This window comes from Pseudophryne corroboree, chromosome 10 (genome assembly GCF_028390025.1).
Source record: "Pseudophryne corroboree isolate aPseCor3 chromosome 10, aPseCor3.hap2, whole genome shotgun sequence".
In the NCBI taxonomy this organism is placed as follows: Eukaryota; Metazoa; Chordata; class Amphibia; order Anura; family Myobatrachidae; genus Pseudophryne; species Pseudophryne corroboree.
The window spans coordinates 104,962,916-104,983,759 of record NC_086453.1 but is presented as its reverse complement, the minus strand read 5'-3'; the positions used below and the strand labels follow the sequence as shown (position 1 = coordinate 104,983,759).

General features: G+C 41.2%; 1 protein-coding gene across 1 annotated transcript in view; it reads left to right on the top strand.

Moving 5' to 3' along the window:
- LOC134965221 (myosin-10-like) overlaps positions 1–20,844 on the top strand; it is a 347,571-nt gene that overhangs the window by 245,167 nt on the left and 81,560 nt on the right. The window contains exons 3-8 of the mRNA XM_063941726.1: positions 7,332–7,488; positions 8,943–8,970; positions 9,703–9,805; positions 17,485–17,505; positions 19,939–20,031; positions 20,691–20,754. Of these exons, the coding sequence (XP_063797796.1) occupies positions 7,332–7,488; positions 8,943–8,970; positions 9,703–9,805; positions 17,485–17,505; positions 19,939–20,031; positions 20,691–20,754 (466 nt within the window). The remainder of the gene's footprint in view (positions 1–7,331; positions 7,489–8,942; positions 8,971–9,702; positions 9,806–17,484; positions 17,506–19,938; positions 20,032–20,690; positions 20,755–20,844) is intronic.

Here is a 20,844-nt window from a genome sequence, read left to right as displayed (position 1 = left end):
AAAGGGGTTAACCTGGGTCCAGTGACCCAGTAATCCAACCCGGGTTGGTCCCGGGAAGGACCCGGCTTGCAGTGCAGTGTAAACAGGTAAGCCACATTGATGCGACCAGAGACCCGTTTACAGCATAGGAAGAGCCAGCTCTTGGGGAGGATTTCATCTCCAAGCGCCGGCGCTGCACACGTGTGCAGTGACATCACCGACCAGGTCCTGCCACCAGTCTGGAGGGGATCTCAGCCATGTGGTACCCGGGTTGGACCTGTGTACAAAATCCCGGGTGCAACCTGGCTTTGTAATCTGAAAGGGGTATGAGTCTGCTGCAGTACATCATCTTCTAGGGCTGAACAGTGTATAGCCCTTAGATGCACAGTATGGCCAGTGAGTCAGCACAGTGTGGACTTTCTGTTGGAAGCTCTTACTGTGCTAATCACACTCCGGATTGGCAGTCCCAAAGAGTATTTTCCCGACACTGCCAGTCCTGTGTAATATTAGCAGGCAGGGCTTTCAACAGGAAAGCGATCGGGCTCACGGCAGAGCAGGGGGTTGTGGACTGGAGCTCATTAATGATGGTGGATTTTTGCTGTGGGTGGCTGCAGTCCCACAGCCCCTATGTAAAATCCACCGATGCTGAAACAATCTTTAAAAAGCTAAATTAACAACCAGAAGATTATTCAGAGAGGAAAGTCCTCAATAAAGAGTATCCTGATGAACATGGAGAAATGCGTCAAGAATAGGGCTTTCTGAGGAATACAGAGAAACGCGTCAAGCCTAGGGGCATAACTGCAGCCTTGATTTTATTTCTTTATTATTTGGGATACGTATAAATAGTGACAATATACCAGCTTCAGTTATTTTTTTCTTTTACGTTTATCTCTATTCTAACTTTTCTGTATTTTCTACATTTAAGAGCTGCAGATCCTCTCTTGGGGCTTGAGGCAGACCTAGCAGTTAACCTTTTTTCACAGAGTATGCACTTTCTTTAGTTAACCGCTCACAACCGAATTCCCTCTAATGCTATTATCCATTCTTAATTTGATCATTTTTAACAAACAATGTGATTGCTACACGTGTGCCGTAACTGAACATTCAGCAGTGGTGCATGTAAGTTGTGAAATGTAATTCTTCCCCTGTGCCTGTGGAGACCTTTTGTATTGCTGCAGGAGAAGATTGCCATTCCGACATTTGCAGCATAAACAAGGCGGGTCACTTTAAAAGCTAGGACCTCAGTAGTCACAAGTGTAAATATATACATACCTTATACAAATACTGCTACCGAACTATGGGGGGATGTACTAAGCAGTGGAGAAATGAGCCAATGGAGAAGTTGTCCATGGCAACCAATCAGCATTGAAGTAACATTTATCATTTGCATACTTTAAAATTATACAGAGAAGGTCATTGGTTGCAATGGGCAACTTCTCCACTGGATCACTTCTCCAATCTTTTCACTGCTTAGTACATCTCTCTCTGTGTTACTGTGTAGTGTAATATTTCAGTACATGCATGGCCAGTGTGTGTTTATGTGTGTACTAGTTACCAGCCCGTCAAAATGACGGCACAACACAGTAATGTCAGCGCCGGCGGCTGTGTGAACCAGAGCGGAGCAATCTAGTGGCCACCAGTGTGCAAAACACTTGAATTCCCCACAGGGAGGTGAGGAGCAGCAATAAGCCTTTTATTGTATAGGACAGAGGTTCCCAAACTCGGTCCTCAAGGCACCCCAACAGTCCAGGTTTTAGGTATATCCATGGCTCAGCACAGATGGTTAAATCAAATTGACTAAGGTGCTAATTAAGTCACCTGTGGCCAAGCATGGATACATTTAAAACCAGGATCGTTGGGGTGCCTTGAGGACTTCGTTTGGGAACCTCTGATATAGGATATCAGAGGTTCCCAAATACAGTCCTCAAGGCATCCTAACGGTCCAGGTATTAAGTATAGCCATTGCTGAGCAGCACTGTGCTGGCCGGCAAGCTTTCTCTAATTCACATGAGCAACATATTGTCATGCTGCTCAGCCACATACAGAGGGAGGAGACGTTCGAAGACAGGATATAATGTGTGGCCTTGTTAGCCCCTATCTATCTATCTATCTATCTATCTATCTATCTATCTATCTATCTATCTATCTATCTATCTATCTATCTATCTCATATGCAGAGGCAGGAAGTGTGTGTGTGTGTGTGGGGGGGGGGGGGGGGGGGGCGGTTCTGGTTGCCCAGGAACCCCCCTCCGCTTGGCCAGCAGCTCTGATTATGACAATGGCAATAGTATATAATATAATACAATTACTAGAGCTGCCGTCACATCATGCCATTTCAGGGACAGAGCAGAGCTGCTGCACATGCCCAGTGGTAGCAGCTTCTTCTACCAAGTGTGCTGTGTGTGTGGATCTGAGCCCTCAATCAGTGCACTGGACCAGAGAGTAGCTGCCAGTAAGATGAGACAGGCTCCTTACTATGAGGTGGGAGAATGTGTTTAGAAAGTGCAGTTCTGTCTCCTACCTATTATATTTTATTTGTTATTTATATCTAATGGTATGTTTAACCCTTTCCTGACTTTTTACTTATGTTACTTAAATATGTTTAATACAGCCAATACTATAGTCCATAGTGTTAAATATTCATACTCTATTCCATACAGTATTGTTGGGGGGGAAAGGAAGGTTGTGGATTGTATTTGGAAACCCCCTCTAGAAATCCTGTTTGCCCCGGTATCCAGACTTTAGGCTGACAGCACTTAGGTCGACACTCATTAGGTCGACCACTGTTAGTCCACATGCATTGGGTCGACATGGTCACTAGGTCAACATGGAAAGAGCCAACATGAGTTTTTTACTTTTTTATACTTTACGATCCACGTGGACTATGATTGGGAACGGTAACCTGTGCCGAGCGCAGCGGCAGCGGAGCGAGGCACTTTGCCCGAAGCATGGCGAGCAAAACGAGCCGTGCTAGGGGACACAGTACACTAATTGGGGTTCCCGGTCACTTTACAAAGAAAACAACACTATTTTTTTATTTTTTTTTAACTCGTGTCGATCTTTTTCCATGTCAACCTAATGACCTTGTCGACCTATTTCAGGTGTCGACCTAGTCACTGTCGACCAATAGTGGTCGACCTAGTGACTGTTGACCTAGTTACTATCGACCCTATGATCCACACCCGTTTGCCCCTGCATCTGTCTGTTAATCTGTGCTATCTGTACCACTTTTTAGCTGCAGTTAATGTATAATATACTGTAGCTGTTGTTTCTTGTGATAGCAGCTTTTCTTCATGTACAAAGTGAGTTTAAATATTTTTATTTATTCACCTTAATTGTGGCTTTGTGCAGTAAAACAGATACATGAGACAGCAGCAATGTCGCCTGTGCACGTCTGATGTGAGACCCATGCAGTCTCTCACAGACACACAGGAATGACTCCGTATTCAGTGACTTTCTCCTCTCTAATTAACTGCCAGATAAGAGCAGAGTAGAGACGCCTGTAATTGCCAGGAGCCGTTCCAGTAACGTAGTCCTTAGGAGTGCCATGAGGGATAGGTGGGGTCACTTTGGCTTCTATGGCAGGAAGTGGAACTCGCCTCTCCTACTTTCCTATTTTATTTTTGTATTCTTTCTTTAACAGACAGTATAGCTTTCCCAGTTTAAGCGTGTGTGCACAGGTATTTGTTCCCATCTGTTCAATGCGCCTAATTCAGACCTGATCGCAGCAGCAAACTTTTTCTATAATGGGCAAAACCACGTGCACTGCAGGGGGGGCAGATATAACATGTGCAGAGAGAGTTAGATTTGGGTGTGGTGTGTTCAAACTGAAATCTAAGTTGCAGTGTAAAAATAAAGCAGCCAGTATTTACCCTGCACAGAAACAATATAACCCACCCAAATCTAACTCTCTCTGCACATGTTATATCTGCCCCCCCCTGCAGTGCAATATGGTTTTCCGCATTAAAGCAAGATTTTGCAATCAGGTCTGAATTAGGCACTATGTGACTCTTAACAGATCTCTCCTTTCCATACGTGAGAAATCAATAAATGAGAATAATAATAATCACGTTTGTTATATATCTGTTCATTTATCTATACGGGTTAAAAAAACATGATAGACAATTATTTTATTTCATGCTCAATGCTTAAATGAAGGAATGTACTTGATATACAGTATTATTACACTTCCTCTTTAGTAAGAACTTGCATGAAATGAGCCAGAGCCTTTGGTGCTGACATTTATAAAACCACATTGAAATGAATAGTCACATAAAAGTAACTTTCCATAGTTGCCAGTTATATATGTAAATGCAATACATGCTTTATTACATTTACAGTATCTGCTGCATGATCTATAAGTTGACATTTGAAGATTTGAATATTAATCACCTACATACCCATAATAATTAAAGGGTGTAGGGAGTTTACACTAAGGGCACATCACGTCTGGATACCCAGCACTGGATTACCAAACAGTAACACTGTATAAAGTGATCTCTGGGATCAAATAAATAATAATAATTCTAACTGTAACATTAATTAATAGTCTTAATGTAAGTCTTGCATAGACCCAAAATTAGTTCAAGTCATAATCTGAACCCACTTCAGGATTTAACTTTCCATGTCCAAAACCTAATATAGTCAAAGTTCTAATCTAAATCCTAACTACAGTATATAAACTTTGCTATTAAATTATTCCAAGTTCTAAAGACTTATAAGTGGTGTTGGTGTGTTTTTGTTTTTTTTAAAATGCACTTTACGTACATTTCTCAACACACATACACTAGGAACCATTGCTATTACTGTACTCATTGGTGTATTTCTCATATAGCAGTAGCGCTACTTTTCATAGCATTTTATACATTTACAGCATGTCTACAGCAGTCTTTGTATAACCTAGTCCTAGTGAAATCAAGTGTAGTATATCATATGAAATGTGGTTGCATTTGACAGTCATCTATGAATAGTTTTAAAAGCACTAGTAAGGACTTCAATGTGAGGTGACGCCTGACGTTCCTTGAGGCGACTGTGAAAATATGAGACTCTGCGGGCTTATCCCCGTTGAATAGTCAATGTCGGGCGTACGGTACATTGTGCAGTGTGTACACAGAGCCGGCCTTAGGCATAGGCAAACTAGGCAAATGCCTAGGGCATTTGGTATGCTTAGGGGCACCAGCAGCTTCTGCTGATTAAAATGATATGCGGCATGCCTATATTCTGTGTGTATTCCTGGAAATCACTGTAATGTAGCATTTCGTATGCAGATATAGCCGCAGTCGCACAGAGAATATAGGCATGCTGTATATAATTTTAATCAGCAGAAGCTGCTTGTACATCCTAGCCACATAGTAATGCAAATAAGATGCATTTTCATAAACAAAAGGCACCCGACGTTAGCAGAGCTGCCAGCTGACTCATGCCAGGCATCTCTTGCAGAACTAGCAGCGGTGCTAGGGGGCACCAGCCAAAATCTTGCCTAGGGCATCATATTGGTTAGGGCTGGCTCTGTGTGTACACACCTTAACGATGACATATAAACACAATTTACTTAATTTAATATTTATTTCTAAGTTTCTCAATAAGAAACTTTTGTCCTAGGGGGTGCTGTGAAAAAAATTCTGATACTCTAGGGCAGTGGTTCTCAAACTCGGTCCTCATTACCCCACATAGTGCATGTTTTACAGGTAACCCAGCAGGTGCACAGGTGAATTAATTACTCGCTGACACATTTTTAAAGGTCCACAGGTGGAGCTAATTATTTCACTTGTGATTCTGTGAGGAGACCAGCAAAACATGCACTGTGTGGGGTCCTGAGGACCGAGTTTGAGAACCTGTGCTCTAGGGCATGGTCTGCAAACTCGGTCCTCATTACCCCACACAGTGCATGTTTTGCAGGTAACACAGCAGGTGCACAGGTGTATTAATTACTCACTGTCAAATTTTAAAAGGTCCACATGTGGAACTAATTATTTCACTTGTGATTCTGCGAGGAGACCTGTAAAAACATGCACTGTGTGGAGTAATGAGGATCGAGTTTGCAAACCTATAGGGCCCTACACACTAAAAGATTATCTGTCCAATCTGGCTGATTGGAAAGAAAATCTGGCAATGTCTGGGAGCAAATGGCAATTCACTATTTACTCTCAAACATTGGAAAACAGACAAAAATGGACTTTAAGACAAATTGGTTAAGTTTGTTTCATTAAACCAATTTATCTGAACTGTTTTTGTCCATTTTCTTGATTTTGGTAGCAAATTGTTGATTGTCATTTGCTCCCAGCCATTGCCAGATTTTCTTTCCAATCAGCCAGATTGGACAGATAATCTTTAAGTGTGTAGGGCCTTTATGCTGTAGGGCGCCTTGATTCCAAAAAGTTTGAGAACCACTGGGCTAAACAGTAGGTTAATTTACATCATTTTATACTGGAAATGTTAAGCTTTCCTATAGAGACAGCCTTCTGAGCATGCCGTAGAGATGCATGATTAAATGACTAAATACAAAACGTGATACAAATTTCGTTAAAAAAAAAATAACTAGACTGAAAAATGTCCATTAAGCAGGTTTTAATTTAAGGCTTCGCACTGAAAATGAGATTGTCCATGTCTATAATGAGTGCAATGCACATGGACCCTTTAGTCAAGGGGGATCCACACCCCACACCCTGCACCCATGTCTAATCACTTACCTCTCCAGAGTCCAATGTTGGCGCTGCTGTGACAGGAGAAATCACTTGGAAAATGGTGCGTCAGCCTTTTTCCTGGTGATTCGTGCATGCACAGTACAGATCTGTCTCTGGGAACATGATGGACGCCATGTTTTCGGAGACCCGCTCATGCAGGCTAGAGATTTGTCTCCAGGGACATGCCGGGTGCCATGTTTCCGAAGACCTGCACTTGCGCAGAGTCTACAGTACCGCAGAGTGGAGGTGGCCCATAAAGAGTCTGCACACGGGTCTCCTCTTGTAGAACACCTCTGGTACATGTATATGGCATATCAACATAGAGAACAATCTGCTGACATATTTCATGTTTCTCTTATTTCTAAACCATAGATTGCTGGAATTCTAGTATAAAAGTGATGACACAGTGTCATATAGGCAATACTATTCATTTAAGCATTGTTTTAGCTATTAACACATTCCTTTATGTATGTTAATGTATATATTATTTAATAAGAAACGCCGTGCTTCTCATTTTACGTAACCACTGTAATGGTTCTTTGTGCGAAACACAACCTAGATCATGTTGTAATGCTCCATGTCGGCTGATTGCTGCCGAGCCCTGTATTAGTTGCATGCAGTATTAAGATTGTTTAATGACACTTGCAATGTTTTTATATTTTCATGCAGACATACTCAGGCCTGTTCTGTGTCGTGATTAACCCATACAAGAACCTGCCTATATATACAGAACAAATAGTGGAGATGTATCGGGGAAAGAAACGCCATGAAATGCCCCCACACATATATGCAATATCAGAGACGGCTTACCGCAGCATGCTTCAAGGTAATGACACCTCAGCACACAATTATAATGCTAATATATGTACTTTGCGCCCTGCCTCATATTGGCCCAGTTATAAAGTGTCTGCAAGTCTTTCCAGCCTCTTGCCTTATAATAAAACAGGTTGCATCCCATATCTGGGCAGAACGTGTTTGCTGCCATTTTATTTGGCCTCATATAGGTGGTGAGTTATCAAATATCAGAGAAATATAAAGGGTTAGATTCAATTAGCTCAGCTCAGCCCAGAGCTATTCAGGTAGGTATCTGTACACTGCGCATTAAATGTACCCTCTAGGGCTTAATGCTCGGGGTAACCCATAGTTCATAGAAACATAGAATTTGATGTCAGATAAGAACCACTTGGCCCATCTAGTCTGCCCCCTTTTTTTTAACCATATTTTTTTTATCTCAAACCTGATTTGATCCTTATTTCTTTGTAAGGATACTCTTATGTCTATATCCGGGCTCTTACCCCAAATTTATGGGGTAGATCTGGGCTCTTACCCCAAATGTATGGGTTGACACATGTTAGCTGTGTGTTTACCAAGTTGGGAAATTGCAGAATAATTACACCCAGAGCTGTAAACACCGTGGCTAATTTAATCTTCCCCAAAGTGGAGAGAGATAAAATACCAACCAGTCATTGTATAGCCTGTAAAATGACAGAAGCGGATTGGTTGGTACTTTATCTCTCTCACCAAGATTTGAAACATCTTCCCCATATTATCACTATCTGTATACAGCACATTGTCTTACCTCTATATTTACACCTGAAAACCTTACCGGACTGGGAGTGGGCAGGGAGAAGAGAGAGTACCCCAGACCATGCAAGGGTTATGGCCCTCACTGATTTGGACAAAATGGTAAAGGGGGGGTACTGACGGGAGAGATGTGTGCTGAGCGATCTTAACACAGACCGGGGTCGCGCATCGCTATCACTGGGGGGGCCTACACACGGCAGATCCGTGCTTAGAATCTAAGCAATCTAGTCAAATTGCTTAGATTTTAAACATGGATCTGTCCGTGTGTACCCCCCTTACGAAGGACTAGTAAAACGGGTCTTTATCTGTTGTCAGATGAACTATTTTTATGTAGTAAACAAGTACATGGAAATGCAGTTGGAGATGTCATCAGCCTTTCTGCACAGCACAAAAAGCAGCTTGACAAATCCTTTCCTCAAATGATATTTTTAATTTCACATAGCTATATATATATATATATATATATATATACTCACGAAAATGAGTTGATCATTGAAACGTTGATCAGGAGACCAGTTTCACTGTCTTTATTTCTGAGTGCCGCTGAAGTAGATGTGTGTGTGTATATGTGTGTAGATAGATAGATAGATAGATAGATATGACAGCCTTTCACCTGGAAATTGTCCATGTCATATCAGTTTGGTTATTTGCATTGCTGTTTAAAATAGTTAACTCTATCTTTTTCCCTACGTATAGATCGTGAAGATCAGTCAATTCTTTGCACGTGAGTATTACTGTTTTTGGCTACTACTTATTATAGTACAAATATTAAAACATTAATATAAACAAATATTAGCTAATAATTGTGATTGTGTAAACATTAAATAGTAGTTTTGTTTTACTGACGTTCTTAGAATGTCCACGATTGAAGGCAACAATTATGTCACCAATTAAACTATTGCATTATCATGTTTGTATGGAATTTTATATTTTGTCCAACTTGAGCTCAACTGTACAGCTGGCTCAATTCCACATTCCCATACATTATTTTTCAGCGTACGGTATGTTGTAACAGGATAAAACAGGGATGAAAATTCTACTGCAGTAAAGTACAGGGCATTGTAGAGATACACAGCTTGAAATATTAATATGTTGAAAGGTCAGACAGCTCATCATCTGGTACCATTAGTGCAAAAGATCTTCTAGGGTGAAACTGCCAGGACTCATTGCATGCATGGGAGAACCAGCAGGCCAGAAATCCAGATTAATCAAAAAGTATCTGTGATAGATGTTTTTGTACAACTTCTGCCATAAATCCATTTATTTATTTTACCCCCATGTTACAAGGAAAGTTTACTCGCCCTCAGAGTTAAAGTTCTTTCATTTTTTATTTAAATATCGTCTTAGTGTCAGTCAGTGCAACAGAACTTAGGTCAAGTATGAAAGCATCTGTGCATATGATACTATAGTTGTCACTTCATTCGTCATCCTGTTAAGTGATGCTTTATGTTTGCAGTGGGGAATCAGGAGCTGGAAAGACAGAGAACACAAAGAAAGTCATCCAGTACCTGGCTCACGTGGCCTCCTCACACAAAGGACGCAAGGAACATACAGCTCCGGTAAGCCATCTGTTGCGGCATCCACCGCTTTTATGCACATACAAAATGGTCAGCAAGTTTCAAGCGCAGATAAATGTAATTGTGTGAATATAGTATTGCTGTAGAAGTGGGCACTTCGCAAAACTCAGGCAATACAATTTCTGCTTCGCCAGCGTGCAGACTGTCATTCTGCACTGTACTGCAAAGGGGAGGGAGGAGTCAAGAGTGACACCAAAGCAGCGGAGTTGGCGAACGGGGGAGATGATGGTGTTGTCAACAGTGATAAAGATATTGGTAGGGGGTGTTGCTCTGGCTGGAGGAAAGATAATGAGTTCAGTTTTGTCCATGTTGAGCTTCAGAGAGCGCTCAGACATCCAGGAGAGGCAGCTGGAAACCTAAGAGAGGACAGAGGGGGACAGATCAGGAGAGGAGAGGTAGAGTTGTGTGTCATCAGCATAGAGGAGGTATTGAAGGCCAAAAGAGTTAATGAGCGCACCCAAGACAGAGGTGTACAGGGAGAACAGAAGGGGGCCTAGGACGGAACCCTGAGGGACACCAACAGGAAGGATGGAAGGGTGTGAGGTGGTGCAGGAGGCGACACAGCGAAGGAGCAGTTAGTGAGGTAAGAGGTAAACCAGTCAAGGACGGTGCTAGAGAGGCCAGCGTTTTGGAATGTGAGGAGGAGGAGAGGATGATCCACGGTGTCAAAGGCAGCAGAGAGGCCCAGAAGGATGAGCAGAGAGAAGTGGCCCCTGGATTTGGCCAAAAGCAGGTCATTGGTGACTTTCACCAGGGCAGTCTCGGTGGAGTGGAGTGTGCGAAAGCCAGATTGTAGTGGATCAAGGATGGAGTTGTCAGAGAGGTAGCTTGTGAGACGGCTGTAGGCCAGTCGTTCAAGTAGTTTGGAGGCGAATGGGAGAAGAGAGATGGGGTGGTAGCTAGTGAGTGATGAAGGGTCGAGGTTGGTTTTCTTGAGATTAGGTGAGACCAGAACATGTTTGAATGGTGAGGGAAAGATGCCGGTAGAGAGCTACCGTATAGGTTAAAGAGGTGAGCAAGGTGGGAGCAGGCAGTGGGGGAGAAGAAGCGGAGAAGCTCGGAGATGAGGGGGTCCAAGGATCAGGTTGAGTAGGGGGGGGGATAAGTTGAGGGAGTAGACTTCCTTGTCTGAAGTGGGAGAGGAGGAGGACATGGTGGGATAAGACTGAGGCCATTTTCTGCAAGCATTATTTTCAAACGTTGGCAAAATGAGGCTAATATTTGTGCTGGGCTGTTTTGATAGTCCTCATTCATTGATGGTTCATATGATTCCCTCCCTTCACTATTTATGATGCCATAAAATAAATACATAAAAATTGATTCATTTTAATTGACTTGCTGCAATCTATGTCTTTCTGCGTGAGCCATGATTTCCTTTCAAATCCAGAATACCACCATCCAAAACTAGACACAGTTATCAGACATACAGTAGGGGCGCATTTAACATCATCGACCAAACAACAATGGTTTCTTTTAATACACAGTAACCAATATGAGCTTCTAGCAGTCTAGTGTGGTTACAGTATTAAAAGCCAGAGTTATATTGCTGTGGGTTACAGAACATTGGGGCCCATTTATCAACAAGCTTTAGCTATTTAAAACTTGTTGCATATGATAAATGGTGCTCCAGCCAATCAGCTCCCAACTGTCACATGTTTGAAAAATGACAGGAGCTGATTGGCTGGAGCACCATTTATCATAGGCAACTAGTTTTAAATAGCTAAAACGCAATAATAAATAATGCCTCCTGCACTGTGGTATGACATAAGCCCTGCAGTATCCTGTGTTAGCACAGTTAGGTAGGTCTATGAACAATAGGATAATTAATGTGATCTTTGATGCTGAGAAAAGCTGTTTCAGTTATTGTTCATTCTGCCAAAGGGAAGTTACCACAAAACATGAAGTCATTGGACTCTAGCGCTTTTGAGCATTTAGTTTGGGAAATTATGATATCTGAGGTTCTTGGCGTCATCACATTGGCAAGGCATTAGACATAGGGTTTAGATATCCTGAAGCGACTGTGAAACATCTTATTCCTGGCTGTAGCTTTATGTCTCAGAGCTCTGCTTGACAGAAAAGGTAAATTAATTTACTTTAATTGTTACCTTCTTAGAAAAAAAACAACAACTTTTACATGGTACCGACAGCAAACGTGTGCTTTAATCCATAATACAGCTCCATTAAGGCTTTGAACCATGCTTTGGCAATGCTTATTGAGCAAGGCTTATACCATACAGCAGAGTTTTACAAACGCTGCCATTACAGTCCAGGTTCAAGGCTGTTCATGCTTGATTCCAGATGTTTATGTCAAATTGACGGAGGTGCTAATTAAGTCACCTGTGCTCAAACATGGATATCCTTAAACCTGGACTGTAATAGCAGAGTTTGGGAAACTTCGCCATACAGTATACATGTCATTTGACCCATGTTGTTAAATAAACAGGTTGCAACTCCTTAGCATTTAATGTGCCTTGGAGTAATATAAAACAATCACTTTTCATATTCTACTCATCTACGCGTCCCTAGGGAGTATGGGATGCAGAATGTCAGTATACCGACATCAGCATCCCGGGCGCTAGAATACCGGAAGGAGGGCGAGTGCAACAAAAGCCCCTTTCGGGCTCGCTGTGCTTGCCATGCTGCGGGCACAGGTTCTGTTCTTCCTCTATGGGTGTTGTGGACACAAATAGAGGGGGAATTACCTACCTCGCCGGTGTTCCGGCAGTGGTATAGTACCCCCCACTGGGATCCCGGCATCTGTATTAAGACAGCCAGGATCCAGATGGTTGGTATGTTAACCGCATACCGTCCCTAGACCAGTAATGTGTATGGGTTGGATGGGGTATAGGAGAACCTAGAGCTGTTCAGAAAGTTGACCACAGCACAGGTTATGTCAGGAGACAAGTGTCAGAAACAGTGACCTTTTCCACTCCTTTTATTATGATATTGTCAGACTTGCCTGTTGACAGTATTATAATATAGATTTGGGCATGAGTAGTTTTGGATAATGGAAAATACAGGGTCTCCCAACAGCATAGGATAGTGATGTACAGCTCTTATCATGGCAATGTCAAAAAAATGAAGTTCGTAGATTCTTTGTTGTAGGCGTTGTTGCTCTGTGACTCTAAACTAGTCTCATTATATTGCTTTGATCAGATCTAACACCTTTGTTTTTGTGTGGCGGTTTTAACTTGCCACAAATCTGTTGTTTTCTGTATCGATAAAACAGGCAGATATCATTGCTCGACTATGTATTCCATGTGATGGTTATAGACGGCATGGAAATCTTAAGGGTATCAAACAACCCTGTGTACCCACAATAAATGTGTGATCTTTATGTTGGTCCAGTAAAAGGTATACCATCCTGCATAGAATACAGTTTCTTCTGGGACAAGTCCCCCTACTGGAATTGCAGACTGCAGACAGAGCAAACACGAAAACATCTAATATGTAAACAGTAACTTTTTCTTTATTTGATCATGTCTGCACGCCTCACAGTGAGCTCACACATGTTGCATGAGTGTTTGTTTGGAAAGACGTATGAATACAATGGTATATACAGAAGCAGCTCACACTCTGCTGCAGTGCTACAGTATATCCTGCTGTTACTCTCTCAGTAGCGGCCTGTAGAGTCTCTGGTTACTAACAGTCTTTGTTGATTATTTTGTACACTTTACTAATACCAGATGGAATCTTTCAGATCTATCAAACACCAGGCAAGTTGACTTTGTGTGCATCCTGCATGATGTATGTAATGCATGCCACCAGCACTATCAGAATATCCTTTTAGCAGAGTGGTTGTGGTCTTACATCATCTTATCTAGACATGCCTATAAAGCATGATTTGGAATTAATACCAGTATTTTAATTCATCATAAATCCTGATTGGGTAATTACTTTACTGCAGGGGATATTTATGAATGGCATGTCATAAGTTGCAGACAAGCAGAGACTCATTATATAGGGAAGCTATCAACAGACTGCAGTTTTATTTGTTGTGTAATATTACATAATAATGATACAGTAGAGTGAGGTGAGTGTTCCTTCTCTTGTTCAGTATGCTGTCACCTTTGAAGACTCTCTAATTGCATCCAGCAATAGAGGTGCTTCTAGAACACCCTAATAATGGAACATTATTAACACCATAGTGGCACTGGGGAGCTCGGTGGGTTAGTGATGCTGGTCTACTCTTCTGGGAGTCTGGTAGAGCACCCTGAAATTCCAGAGTCTCAGACATTCCGGAAGTGTACACAGGTATCCCTATAGCACAACTGCTAAAACTGATTTAGGTCCTAAATGTTTGATATTCAGTAGTCAAACCTTAACACTGAAGTGCACATTTACGCTACTCACAGTGGAGCCACGGGACTTTCAACTGACCTAAAGCTAGTGACTGCAGTGAGGCATGAGGCACAAAGTGATGCCTCTCCTAGTTCATGATGTATTGATAGACTGAAACCGCATAATATAGCGCAGCACACAAAGTGGCTAACTCCAGTGCTTGTAAGTGAATGGTACACATTAAGGACTTGCAACTAAAACTGGATCTCAAGCTGGTGATCATTAATTAATGGTCACCATTTATTTATGACTTTATTATAAGTTATTTGCACTGTTTAAAAACCTTAGAATTATAACATGTGGTCACCTACATCAGGGCCTTCTTAACAGCATCTGGAACAGCAATGCACTGGGGCCCTATCCATCCGTTCACAGGACTACGTAAAAAAAAGAATTATAGCTTACCCCTCCTGCGTCTTCGCGTTGTCTCTCTACATGCTTCCATACAGTAAATGGCTATCAGCACCCTGACTGGTGGATAGCTCCAGCCGTCCACCAATCAGCATCCTAATAGCCATTCACTGTCTAGCTGCAGGCTGGGAGGCCAGTAAACAATGCCTCCTGGTCGCTCTGATTGTGCATAATCACAATCAGAGCAGCCGAACAGCAATCTCTACCTGCCTTCCAAGAAGCTCCAGAGGCACCAACTTGGGAGGAAGATGTCCCACTGATTCAGCCCAGCCCACCCCTGCCCAAAGGCCCCTAGAATCGTGGGACCCTGGACAGCTGCCCATTGTGCCTATACATTAAGATGGCCCTGACCTACATGTTCATAATGTCATTATTATTAGTCAGAGACACCTTCATGTTACCTCTTTACTACATGCTAAAGAAACATTTGCAATGACATCATCCCTTGGAGCTACAGTGGGGATTGAAAGTTTGAGCACGCCAGGCAAAAATTCATTTTAATGTGCAAAAAGAAGCCAAGGAAAGATGGAAAAATCTCCAAAAGGCATCAAATTACAGATTAGACATTCTTATAACATGTCAAAAAAAGCTTGATTTTATTTCCATCATTTACACTTTCAAAAGAACAGAAAACCAAAAATGGCGTCTGCAAAAGTTTGGGCACCCTGCAGAGTTAATACCTTGTACTGCCCCCTTTGCAAAGTATCACAGCTTGTAAACGCTTTTTGTAGCCAGCCAAGAGTCTTTCAATTCTTGTTTGAGGTATCTTCGCCCATTCTTCCTTACAAAAGTCTTCCAGTTCTTTTAGATTCTTGGGCTGTTTATGACGCACTGCTCTTTTAAGGTCTATCCATAGATTTTCAATTATGTTGAGGTCAGGAGATTGTGAAGGCCATGGCAAAACCTTCAGTTTACGCCTCTTGATGTAATCCACCGTGGATTTTGAGGTGTGTTTAGGATCATTATCCATTTGTAGAAGCCAGCCTCTCTTTAACTTCAGCTTTTTCACAGATGGCATCAAGTTAGCATCCAAAATTTGCTGGAATCTTATTGAATCCATTTTTCCTTCTACTCGTGAAATGTTCCCTGTGCCACTGGTTGCAATACAACCCCAAAGCATGATTGATCCACCCCCATGCTTAATAGTTGGACAGAGGTTCTTTTCATTTAAATTCTGTTCCCTTCCTTCTCCAAACGTACCTTTGCTCATTCCGGCCAAAAAGTTCTATTTTAACCTCACCGGTCCACAGAACTTTATTCCAAAATGCATCAGGCTTGTCTATATGTTCATTTGCAAACTTCAAACGCTGATTTTTGTGGTGAGGACGTAGAAGAGGTTTTCTTCTGATGACTCTTCCATGAAGACCATATTTGTATAAGTATCTCTTTATAGTGGAATAGTGTACCACAACTCCAGTGTGTGCCAGATCTTCCTGGAGGGATCGTGCAGTCAAACGTGGATTTTGACTTGCTTTTCTCACAATCCTGCGAGCTGTTCTGTCTGATATTTTTCTTGGTCTTCCAGATCTTGCTTTAACTTCCACTGTTCCTGATGACTGCCATTTCTTAATTACATTCCGAACAGAGGATATGGGCATCTGATAACGCTTTGCTATCTTCTTATAGCCTTCTCCTGCTTTGTGAGCGTCAACTATTCTCAGTTTCAGTGTTCTACACAACTGCTTAGAGGAACCCATGGTGCTGATTGTTGGAGCAAGATCAGATGAGTCTGGGCTTTTAAAACCTTTGAGATTGACATCACCTGGTCTTTCCAGATGATGATTGAGAACAATCCATGACACTGCCAGGTCTCAGCTGTCCAAAGGGGGTATTAACTCTGCAGGGTGCCCAAACTTTTGCAGACGCCATTTTTTGTTTTCTGTTCTTTTGAAAGTGTAAATGATGGAAATAAAATCAAGCTTTTTTTGACATGTTATAAGAATGTCTAATCTGTAATTTGATGCCTTTTGGAGATTTTTCCATCTTTCCTTGGCTTCTTTTTGCACATTAAAATGAATTTTTGCCTGGGGTGCCCAAACTTTCAATCCCCACTGTATTTTTAGGAGACATATGTAAACAGGTACAGCCAAGTCAATACTGAAATCTTCTATCGCTTCCTTTGTGCAACATATTTGTAGATAGAAATATTTACAATGACTTACAACCATTAAGAATTCTGCTCACATCAGCTTTCACCGCTGCAGTATTTTTATTTGCACGAGACATCAGTTTTCAAATCGAAATGTTTTAAGTTCTTAAAGAGCAAGTAAGGAAATCTAACCATACACAGTAATTCAGTGGTGGTCAGTCACTTAACTCATCAAAATGTTAAAGCTGCATTTAAATACCCATAAAATGGTGGGTATCAGTGGTACTTTTTTTTATTTGCAGGTTAGATGAAAAAAATACTCCTTTCATTAATGTTAATAAAATTCTCAGGGGGAGATTTATCAAGCAGTATAAAGAAAAGAGAAGTGGACCAATGGAGAAATTGCCCGTAAACCAATCAGCTTCTGCCTTTCATTTTATGGAAATTACTTGACAAATGCTACTTGGTTGCTATGGGCAACTTCTACTTCTACTTCTCCATTCTTTTCACTACTAAAGACATCTCCCCTTCAGTCAATGTCAAATACAATGTTAATATTTATAAAATATTATCTTGCTTCACATCACGTAGTGTCTGTTATTTTAGTTTTATATATAATTACTTACACAATTTTGTTAATGATGTTTTAGTTCTCCCACAAATTCCATCATTAACATTATTCATTATCAGTTTCACCTGCCTTATGTTGTGTTTTGTTATTTATTGTTCATTTTCGCTTTTTTGTTTTTGTTTTGTTGTATCATTAACATTTGTTTTATGTATATTTTTATTTTCTGTTCTGTTTGCGGTTTCATCTCAGAGCTCCAGCACTATGTCTTACGTGAGTAGCACTCATTTTGTTTAATTTTCATTTCATTACTGTTATTTTTTTTCTATGTTCATATTACATGTGCTCATTTTCCTTTCCTACAAAAAGTTAGTGTTCAAACGTATGTGTGTGTGAATTGCTTACACCTCTTGCAAATTATTATTATTTTTTTAATCACAATGATGACTCTACTGCAGGTATATATTGTTTCAGTGCTCAAAATCCTCACTAATATATTGCTTCCTGTGGAGGGATTTGACTGTAGTTACAGGTTGCATCTGCTTTTCATCATCAAAACCTACCATAACCCCTGCAGATGGGTGTGACATAGTTATTAGATCGACAGTGTCTAGATCAACCCCAAAAGGTTGACTTTGACGAAAAGGTCGACATTAACGAAGGTCGACACATAAAAAGGTCATCAAGAGTTTTTGTAGTTAATTTCGGTATAATTTTCTCCATATTAGCATGTGGAACCCCATCAATTGCACCACGTCCCCACGCATGGCTTACTTCACTCGCCATACTTTGGGCAAGGTGCCTCACCTTGCTCCCGATGAGCTCGGCACAGGTTACCATTCCCAATTGGAGTTTCCGTGGCTGGTAATGTCTGAAAAAGTAAAACAAAAGACAAAAAACTCAGGTTGACCTTTTGTTGTGTCGACCATTGTCGTGTCGGCATTATGACAATATCGACCTAATGCTTGTTGACCATATGGTTTCGACCTATTGGCTGTTCACCCTAGAACTGTTGACCTATCATCTGTGTCCTCCTGTAGATATAGGAGCGGGTGCTCTTATACATCCCTGCTCTCCTGCCATCCCTATGTTACTGAAAAATGCCATGCTGATGCTTTGGTTGTGGCAGCACAAATACAAGAGCTCCTAAACCTGCAGGTTATAAAACAGACTTCTCAAAATAAAGAGAACATTAAATCACTAAAGAATGGTATAATAAAGATATGAATATAAACTCAAAGAAATAGATTGAGAAAATAATGAAAAGTAACAAAAAAATCCTTTTGTTTTACCATGTAGAGGGGATTTCAATTAATTTTGGGCGCCCATAAGTAATATGCGCCCTACGGGAGCTGTTCACATGTTTACCCGATGGGCTCGAGTGCCACCGATACCAGTTGTTTCTTCTCATACCCTCCTGAGGTGGCGAGTAGAAATCCACCCAAAGGCGGGCTATTTGGCACCCAGACTGCAGTTTCGGTAGGGCGCCCAAAGCTTTGCACGGGTTTAGCTGCTTTATGCAATGCATGTGGGTGGGACAAGCTTGATAAGTAATGGGCACTTGCGCCCATCGGCAAAACAATTGAATATCACCCATTGGGCACTCAAAAACAATTGAATTCCCCCCATAATGGCTAAATCAGTATATATTGCTTTAAAAGCAAGTTAACCATCTATGAGGGTAACAAATCTTTAATAGAGTTTTGTTTTGTTTATATAGAATACATCAAACTTCTTGAACTATTTACATGTCACAAGCTTTCAGTGATCTTGTCCATGTTAATAAATGATGTGACTTTGTGACATGATCCTAGAGCAGAGCATTATTTTCCAATTGCATCTCATTATCTCTGGTGCACTGTCTCAGGTATTATAGCTAATCTAATTCAAAACATAGTGGAGTGACCAGGATCACAGATGAGTGAACTCTCTTTCTACCGGGATAGTTTCAGGTTCCTTGTCTGTTCTTAGGTTACAGTGTGACCTGATGTAAGCTATAAAACACTACAGAAGGGGTAAACTACTGTATATGTGGGCTATATATGCTATATATGGGCAGATAGCACAGTACAGGTTAGTGATCCACGCTTAGCACTGATGCACCTGCTTTTGCATGCAGCACAACTGTAGTATCCCACTGCAGTGATAAAGATGTCCTATCTTAAGAGATAGTTGTCTGGTTCAGTCCCCTTGTGCATCAAGGTGCAGAGTCAGGTGAAAGCGCTGCCTATTCTGAACTCATGTTGGATGTCCCTCCTCTTTAAAACCATGAATTGATTATTTGGTTCTGATTGAGTTAGTAATTTTGGGTGCATAAAGGGACTATCACTATCCGTAACCGCGCTTTACGCCTCTTCAAGCTGTCATAATATGATGGCCGCTTAACACATTTCAAAGACTTTGCATAGCTGAAGGATTGAGGCAGCGCTTTCAAGTTTCCCCTATAAAAAATCTATTGTAGCTAATTTAATATTTGGCACAATAGCTATATATCCTTTTTGTGCTGCACCTGGTATACAATTGGTAGCAGGTTATTAAACATGCCTCTACCTGTCCTCTAAGGGGATTACATGCACCTCTGCTGATCATGCAACCGTGTTCACTTTAGGCACATGATCCTACAGTTGTAAAGCAACTGACTCTCCGTAGGGCTTATACTAGTGCGCTATTCTGCAACTTACCGTATTTGATATTATTTATTCTCAGGGAGAACTTGAGCATCAACTTCTGCAGGCCAACCCCATATTAGAGGCTTTCGGAAACGCCAAGACTGTGAAAAATGATAACTCTTCGCGATTTGTAAGTTGCCATCCTTTCCTTGTGTAGTATTAGGTTTCCTGTGCTTACAGACTTCAGAACAAATTAATGCTCATTAAAAAAAGTGTAAAAGACCTAGAACAGTGGTTCTCAAACTCTGTCCTAAGGACCCCACACGGTTCACGTTTTCCATATCACCCAGCAGCTGCACTGTATATCACCAACTGTCACATTTTAAAAATCTACAGATGACCTGCAAAACGTGGACCGTGTGGGGTCCTGAGGACCGAGTTTGAGAACCTGTGATCTAGAACATATAGTTCTTTCCCAATGCATATTATAAATCGGGTGGGAAATACTAGGCAAATACATCATTCCAATATATTCTAAAACATTATTAAGCAGACTGTGGAGACATTTATGAAAACTGATGCACAGTAAAAAAGAACCTACTGTAGAAACCAGTTCATGTTTCCTTTCCTTTCTCATGGTCTCAGACTGTGATTGGCTGCTATGGGAAACCTGTAAACTGAGTGACGCCCCTTATAGTTTCCAATGGCAAAGGACCTACATATTACGTGCCTTTATTTTGTGTATGCCACATTAGACTTATTTGATGCTATTTATTTTTCAGCTTGCTCTTCTATCTGTACGCATTTGCATTATTGTTATCTAATAATAATTATATTGTTATTTTTCAGGGCAAATTTATCAGAATCAATTTTGATGTAGCTGGATACATCGTTGGAGCCAACATTGAAACCTGTATCCTTTCGGTCTGCTAATCAGATTAATGGGTTATATTCCCTCTTATTATAAATAAATAGAGTATAATGTGGTGAATTAGAATATTGT